At 38.9% G+C, this 8,764-nt stretch overlaps 1 protein-coding gene across 2 annotated transcripts in view; it reads left to right on the top strand.

The window, feature by feature from the left end:
* Positions 1–2,594: 2,594 nt before the first annotated feature.
* Positions 2,595–8,764, top strand: part of GNPDA2 (glucosamine-6-phosphate deaminase 2) — a 28,007-nt gene continuing 21,837 nt past the window's right edge. The window contains exons 1-3 of one of the 2 annotated variants that reach the window (XM_031943093.1): positions 2,664–2,751; positions 4,220–4,378; positions 6,900–7,001. In XM_031943093.1, coding sequence (XP_031798953.1) covers positions 4,255–4,378; positions 6,900–7,001 — 226 coding nt within the window. In that variant the 5' untranslated portion in view covers positions 2,664–2,751; positions 4,220–4,254. Of the gene's footprint in view, positions 2,752–4,219; positions 4,379–6,899; positions 7,002–8,764 lie in introns of both variants that reach the window. The other variant, XM_031943094.1, reaches the window with a different exon arrangement.

Here is an 8,764-nt window from a genome sequence, read left to right as displayed (position 1 = left end):
TCCCCCAATATAATTAGATAATATAACATGAAAGGCTTGATGCTAGTAATTAACTACCAGAGGTTGCTAAGTGGTACAGTGGATCAAGTTCTGTGCTTGGAGTCTGGAAGAGCCGAGTTCAAATTTGACATTAGCAATTCATAGCAATGTGATCTTGGGCAGTTCACTCAACTACTCATTGTCTCAGTTTTCTAATCTGTAAAATGGGGATATTAATAGAACCTACCTTCTAGGATGTTGTGAGGATCACAAGAAATAGTATTTGTAAAGCACATTAATACAGTTCCTGGCATCGAGCAGATATTTAATAAATGTTTGTTTTGACACTAGCCCTCGAGTGGCATTTTCTCACTTACTTTGCAAGCTAGCTTCCTTGTAATTTCTGATTTTTCCTTTCATATAGACTCCATCTTGAAAGGCAGTATAGTACAGTGGGAAGAGCACTGAGTTTGTAGTTAGGTGATATAAATTCTTATGCTGTGCCTGCCATTTACCACCTTGGTAACCTTGGACATGTTATTTAATCTCCATAGGCTATAGTTGTTATCTCTACAATAAAAGGATTGAACAAGCTGACCTCTAAATATTGGAAAATAGCAAAATAACCATTATATGCAATATTCCATACTCATCTATCTTTGCAAAAGTAAGGAAGGAGATATCTTCCCATTTCTTTTCTTTGGGGACAAACTTGGTCATTATATTTTTGAAATATTCACATTAGATTGTAGTGTGGCTGTTCTTTCCTTTTGTATTGCTACTGTCCCCTAACAGTAGTTACTACAGAACTACTGTCCTGCTAGTGTTCTCCGTGGGTTTTCTGGAGGTTTTGGGGGCAGCCTTTTTTTCAGTTCTGTAGTCACCACAAGAATAGCCAGGTGTGAAAGTCCAAAAGTCTTTATTGTCTTTGGGTGCTCAGCTAGCTTTCTTGTGGCCTTCAGAGGGGACTTGGTTTCCGCAGAGAAAATGCAGGAGGACAGGCCATCACAATGGTGTGAGATGAAGTGAGTCTGAGTCCAAGGGTTTGTGCTTCAGCCTCCAGTCCACAAAGGTGAACTTTGGAATGAATCTGTATCTGTCTCCCTTGGCTGAGTTTGTCTCAGCTCTACACTGGGTATAAACCAGTCACGAGGAAACCATAAAACCATCATTTGTTGTAAGATTAAATCAATCATGCTGAATTTTGATAACTTTTAAGCATCATGCTAAACTAGATAACCATTATCTCTTCAATTCCACTGACTTAATATCTTGTAAGTTCAGAGTTCTGGCCCATAACGGTCCCCAAATTTGATTTTTATGGTTCACTTTTAGTTTACACATCTATCTTTTTTTTTTATATCACATTTGTTTTGTCTTAAAACAGAGTAATGTTTCATTACATTCATGCATTACAATATTTTAGTCATTGGTCAACTGATAAGTCACTGGAAACAAAAATGCCTCCATAAATATTTGTTATACGTTGGAGTCTTTTTTCCTGCTTCATTCACTTTGCATTAACACATCCTTTTTTTAGAAAAAAAATATATTTTTATTATTAAATTAAAATTACCCATGCATATACAAAACATATGCATGGGTAATTTTTCAACTTTTGTAAAACCTTGTGTAACAAATGTTTCCCTCTTTCTCCCCATCCCCTCCCTTAGATGGCAAATAACCCAATACATGTTAAATATGTAAAAATAAATGTCAAATCCAATATATGTATACATTATTTATAGTTATTTTGCTGAACACCCTTTTTTAAAAATCACATTTATTTTTTCTTAAAGCAGAGCAATATTTTATTACATTCATGTATTATAATTTTACTCAATATAATTAGTCATAAATGTTAATTATTATTATTATATTGCTTTCATAGCTATTACAATAAGTCATAACTTTGAGCCTCGATTTTCTCTGTAGATCAAGACCTCTTTTTCTGGTAGGGATCAAATGAGATAACATGGAAAGTGCTTCAAACGTTATATAAATCATCGTACATGAAAACAGACCCAAATCTAAACTTTGTCGTCCTTATTGTTTGTCCTTGTTCCTGAACAGCACCATGACGTCACAGAGATGATGCCCTGATAGGAGAGTTGGAGTGATGGAGGGCTGGGCAAGGTCACCGGCCTCACTTTCTCCCCCAGAGTCCTCTGGGTTCCGTGGCCAGACACAGACCAAGGTGGCCCTGGAAGCAGCAAGAGGGCTAGGGCAACGCCCCTTCAGCGATCAGGGCTTGATAAGAGGCCCTTAATGGCCTCTCCACCTTAGTCAAACAACCACAAAGTAGGGCCAGGAAGGTTTGGGGTCACTACAATTGCTATGGACACGCCCTTTGCATTTCTTGGGGCAGAACACAAGGGGGAAGGACCGGGGCCAAAGCCCAGCCCCATAACGGTTCAGGGATTCCAGAAGACCGGGAGCTCCCAGGCCGGTCCAGGAGCTTCTGAGCCGCACTGGAGGCTCCTGCGCTACCCGAGGATAGAAAGTAGCCAATCAAAGCCGCCGCGAGCCGGAGCCGATGCTCATTGGCCGCTCCCATCCTTATCCCGGGGGGGGGGGGGAGAGAGAGGAAGCGGCGCGCATGCGCAGCGCATCCCGCGGCGCTCCGCTGCTCCGTCCCTTCCTGCTGCTCCCCTCTCCATCCGGGTCCCCGGGGTTCCGGCCCCCGCGCTCGCCAGCAGCTCCTGCCGCTTGTCCGTGCCCAGCCGCCCCCTGACAGCCAGCTCCGCGGGGGCCTCCAGCGTCGGGCCGGCGGTGAGTGGGAGGGCTGCGGCGGGGCGGGGCGGGCCGCGGGGGCCGGGAGGGCAGGGAGACGCTCCCGGGCTGGGCCTCAGTTTCCCCGCGAGGAGAAAGACCCCGGCGCCTTCGCCCGCCGCCCCCACGCCGCGAACCTCGCTCTCCGCCGCCGGCTCGCGCTCGCTGGGCTTGGATCGCGGAAGCCGGGAGAGCGGCGGGATGGGAGGCGGGACAGCCGGGGTCGCGCCCGAGCCCTGACCCCTGACCCCTGACCCTAATGCGGTTCCTAGTGGGCAGCTCCCCCTGGGCTCGGCGGCACGTACCTTAATCCCTCTTGCGGGCGAGGGCCCTGGGGATGTGGGGAGGAGGGGAGCTTTCCTTTCTGCACAATGGTGCAAATGTATGGGCCACCTGCCCCGCAGGATCCTTGTCAGCCAAGGAGTGCACCTCCTGGGGGGTCCCGGCGTGGGGCCCCTACTCTCGCCGCCCTCCTGCTGGGGACCGGACAGCGAGGAGTGCCTGCAAAGTTGGGGTTCTCTGCCCCCCCAATGCTGTCTCCCCGAAATGCCGCGGTGCCCAGCGCGGGGACGGCGAGTGGGGGAGGAGGCCGTGGGAAACGCACCCGATGGTGGTGGAGTCCACTAGGAGCGCGGGCTCGTCCCAGCGGTGGGGTCCCTCTCCCTCTCTCTGATGATGCGGGAGCGTTTTCTTACACTGGGTCAGAAGCTTCTGCTCCGCGGGAGACGCAGGGTCATCCCATGTTGCCACTGTAACTGACCTTGTGATTGTGCCATTCTCGGCGTGCCCAAAAGACCCAGCCTGTTCCCGTTGGGCATAGGGCAATATACCCATTGCTAACCAGCCGTTATCTTGTTTTGTTTTTACCAGAAATATTGACCCACTACTTATGATTCACTTTAAAAACCATCAGTATTTCAAGCTAGGAAAGAATAAGCATTATTGTAAAGAAGAGGGGGGATTTTGCATATTCCTTTTATAAAGAGTAATCTGGAAAAGGTTTTATTTTTTAATAACTTTATTTTTCCAAATATTCGCAAAGATAGTTTTCAGTGTGAAAAATCTTGTATTCCAGTTTTTTTCTCCCTCCCTCTCTTCCCCCTCTCCCAGACAATACAATATAGTTAAAATGTGCAATTCTTCTAAAATATTGGAAAAGTTGTTTTTTTAATTAAAATTTTTTAATCAATTTATAACATATATATATATGTTATAACTCAATTATAACAAATTATAACTTTTTAATCAAATCTTAAAACTTGATTTGTTAATGTGTTTTTGTGTATTTGATTTTCTCTTTTAGGGAGAAATTCTGTTGTAACTTCTCTATTTAAGATATTTGAATTTAGTGTTTTAATTATGATATTCATGCGTTTTAAAAATAATATTCTTATTCTTTTCTGCAATCATTAACCTAGATAGTATTTATAAGCTACTTTTAAAGTGCTCTACAATGGAATTTTTCCAGGTTTGAAGTACAATTAGGAGTTGTGTATTACCACAATGAGACTCGTGATTCTTGATAATTATGACTTGGCTAGTGAATGGGCAGCCAAATACATCTGTAATCGAATTATCCAGTTCAAACCAGGACAGGACAGATATTTTACCCTGGGCTTACCAACAGGTAATAAACTTTTTAATAATAATAATAATCTATACATATATTAATATATATGTAAATATAAAAATAATGAAAATAATTTTTTGCAGATTAAAAAGTAAAGATTTGTGAAAATGTTAGTACTATATTTATCTCGCTCAATTTTTTTTAATAGTACATGATTACTGCCTATACTGTAATAGAATGAAAAAAGAAACATTCCTGAGATATAAAAATCTAAATGAAGAAATGAGTGCCTTGAATCTATTAAAATGCTATTAGATATTTCTATCTTGAGTACTCAATTACTTTCTTTTTTTCATTGAGTACTCAATTACTTTCACAAGTTTTTTTTTTTTTGTATCATTTTCTTTTTGTTTTTTTTTGGGGGGGGGAGAAGGGAGGGAGGAGGTTTCTTATTATTATTATTTCTCCCACATTTTTCAGCTTCAGCCGGTTGGTTAAACTGATTAATAAAAAGCAAGAGAATTTTGGCAGTGAGATGGCTCAGTGGATAGAAGGCCTGATCTGAAATTGGGAAGATACTGGCAGTATGACTTTGCACAAGTCACTTGATCCCATTTACCTCAGTTTCTTCCTCTGTAAAATGAGCTGGAGAAGGAAATGGCAAACTAAACATCAGCACCTTTGCCTAGAAAATCCCCATTGTGGTCAGCATCAAAGTGAAAGAAAATGGCTCAGAGGATGAACCTTATAGTACACAGTGATTTCAAATTCTGCTTCTAATGTTGTATGACCACTGGAAAGTCATTTACCAACAATAATACGAAAATTACAAGGAAGGAGCCTTAGAAATCAGTTCAACTTCTGTTTTACCCACAACACGGCTGAGACCCAGGGAGATTATTTGCCCAAGTAGTAAGTGGAAATCTGAGATTGGAACCTCGGTCTTTTGCCTCCAAATTTGGCTCTCATTTCACTTTATTACCTTGTTCCTTTTGACATTTATATAGTCCTTTAAGGTTTCCAAATCATTTTACATTATTTCATTTTATTTTCATTAATGAGCCCTCCGAAGTAGGTACTATTATCCATTTATTATTTAACCTCTAAACCCTAGCACTATATACTGGACATAATACCTATGGGAACCTCATAGAGTTGCTATATTAGATATGTTATCATATTAGATAATGTATGTAAAATGATAATGCAAACTTGAGTGATATATGTGAGTTATTTTTCTTGAAGTTTTACAAGAGAATGATGACAATTGCCTTACAGCAAAGGAGTTTTTCAGGACAGAACTGTAACTACTTTAGCCTAGTCATGTTACTGAAATACTGGGGATATTATGATCTCCAGACTACATGTTCAGTCTTTATTCTTGAAGTGACTATTGGGTAGAAAAATGCAAAATGGTTAAGGCATTTAAGTTTCTTAATTTACCATAAAACATTTTGTTATTATTTAAATTTATTATTTTATTATTTATTATTTTAAACATTTCTTAGGTCATCAGATTAGGAAGTTTATAAGACAGTGAATTTTCCTACAGTGGTAATCACTTCTGTTTTTTCACTCTCCTTAGTTCTGTATCTTTAAGTTCCTAAGATGACTTTTCCACAGTATTCTAGAAACATTTCTCAGCTTGTGGAACTTCATGAGTAAAAATCTGTCTGGGATAGATTTAAGTCCAAGGAGTTAATTATGGCATGTGTGGATTAAGTGATGTGTTCTGAGTCACACAACTAATAAATATCAGTCTCAAAATTTAAACTTGGGTCTTCTTGACTCTCAGCCTAGCAAATTCATTTTAAGATAAGGAAAGTTTAGGGGGGAAAGGAACAAATGGAGTCTGTTATGTACTGAGAAGGACACTGAGCTGACTAGCTGTGTGACTCTGGGTAGGTCCTTTACCTAACTGTTTCTCTTAATTTCTTCATCCATAAAGTGAGCCAGATAAGGAAATGGAAACCACTACCAATGTCTGCCAAGAAAACCCAAAAGTGGACCATGGAATAATTGGATGCAATTGAAATGACTGAACAACATTTTAAAGTTTATTTTAGTGTGTTTTTAAAAATAAATTAAAATTGAAATTTGGCTCAGCACTAAATAGACATGTAACATTTACAAATCCTATTTTCCTTTTCTCCTTATCTTAGCCTTCTTGGCTTTCTTTGTTCTGCATTTTTGTAGGACTGAGCTTATAGCCACCAAATTGGTGTTTCACTAATTATAAACATAACAGCTAATCTCTAGGTAGTGCTTTAAGGTATACAAAGTGCCTTCCTCATAACAACCACTGAAGTAAGTAGTGTAAACATCCATATTTCTTGGACAAGAAAACTAGAACTTTAATTCAAGTCTCTTGACTCCAAGCACAGGATGGTCATTTGGCTCCTGGCCCTTAAGGTCTTCCAAACCTGGGAAATGGTTTTGAATTTCTTATATTCCTCTGGCTGTCCTCAGCAACTTGCTGTGACAGAACAGGTTTTCTTTTCATCCTAGAACTGAAACCCAAGGGTTAGGATGGGGCTGATATTTTTTATGCATTTGCTTAAAAAATATATTTTTTCAGGAAGCACACCTTTGGGATGCTACAAAAAACTAATAGAATATCACAAGAATGGAGACCTTTCCTTCAAATACGTAAAGACCTTTAACATGGATGAATATGTAGGTAGGTAAGCTACATTTTTTCAATGATATTAAAAAAAAAATCCTAAAATTACATGTACTTTGTGAGTAGCTTATTTTTTGCTATCAACAGATTATACTTTGGAGTTCAGATAAATATCTGTAATTTTGCATTTTTATGCAGTATATATGCAAGTCTTGAACTTTCAGAGGTTTCTTAAGAGTATATTACTTCACTCTTTAAATTACCATATGTTGCCCATGAGTTTCCAGGTTTCTGGGAATTTCTGTTAAGAATTGTGGATATCACTGGAATAATTTTCCTGGTGTATTGTGTGGATGACAGATTAACAGAATTGTGATCAAAAAGGGCCATATCATATTAGAAAGGTGGTTTGAAACTAAGTAGCTATTATAGGTTCAAATGCAAAGTTCTATTCTTAGGCTAAAAAATCCATTTCTCTTATTACAGGATAAGAAATAATTGGCTGGAAAAATTTACATTAAAAATTCAGAGATTTTAAGAAATTAAGTATGAATCAGCAGGATGATGTGGCAGCCAAAAAGCAAATGTGATTTTAGACTACATTGCTTGAATATAATGTCCCAAGTGAGAAAAATAATAGTTCTGCTTTTTTTTTTTTAGCCCTCCTAAAGCCTCACCTAAGTATTCAATTTTGAGTGCCCCATTTTAAAACTGCTTTTGCTAAGTGGAAATAGTTACAGAGAAAAGTAACCAGAATGGATGGTCAAAAGAAACTAAGGATTGTTGGAGAAAACTGTCACAATCTCTAAATAATTGAAGTGTTTGTCATGTGTAAGAACACACTTTCGATTTGTTCTGCTTGAAAGCAGAAATTATGAGGAGAGCGATTTTAGTTCTTGATAAAAGAAACTTTAAATTAGAGCAGTCTAAGAATGGAATGGTGGGCTCCTTAAATGGATTGTGAAGGTGCTTTTCTGAAGGTCTTCAGATAAAACTTGAGGATGTTTAGGGGTATTCTACGTGACTTAATGATTTGGGGTATAGTTGCACTAGATAATCATAAATCATAATAACAACTGGTGTTTATGTAAATGCTTCCAATGTGCCAGACACTTTGTTAAGTGTTTTATCCTCATTTTATCCTCAACAATCGTAGGAGGAAGGCCATTATCATTTCCACTTCACAAATGAGGAAACCAAGGCAAACAGAATTAAGTGATTTGCCCAGGTTCTTACGCTAGTGAGTGTCCGAGGCTGGATCTTAACTCAGATCTTCCTGATTCCAGACCTGGCATTTTATCACCTTCACCATCTAGCTGCCTCCAAGTCCCTTCCAATTGTATAATTTGGGAATTCTTTGATTTACTTTAGTTCAAAGTAGGATAACTAGAGAAAATTTCCTGGAAAGAATCAGAAGTTATATGAAGGAAGTTAAATGTAAGGAACAAGTTCTAAATAAATAATATCTCTTCAAAGAACTGAGAAGAATCAATGTACTTGTTAATATGCCTTTTATTAAAGACATTTCAGCATGTGCTTATGAGGCATTAGGATAAATTTCTGATTTAAGTTGTTCATAGGATATATTTATGTATGGAAAACAAAAGAGAAACTGTTTACAATAGCATGTGAAATATCTTGTTTTAAAACTAACATATCTGAGCCAATTATCTTGATTAAAATGTTATATTTGAACTTTTCATTAACAAAATATGACTAAACAAGTGTGATGTCCAAAGGCAGTGTGTTTATAAGATGTTTTTCAGGTTACATTCATGAGAGTGCTAGAAGGGACCTGACCATAGAGGTAGAAGTATGGT

Source organism: Sarcophilus harrisii, chromosome 6 (genome assembly GCF_902635505.1).
Source record: "Sarcophilus harrisii chromosome 6, mSarHar1.11, whole genome shotgun sequence".
In the NCBI taxonomy this organism is placed as follows: domain Eukaryota; kingdom Metazoa; phylum Chordata; class Mammalia; order Dasyuromorphia; family Dasyuridae; genus Sarcophilus; species Sarcophilus harrisii.
Note: the sequence above shows the minus strand (reverse complement) of the source record. Positions and strands in the feature narration are given on the sequence as shown.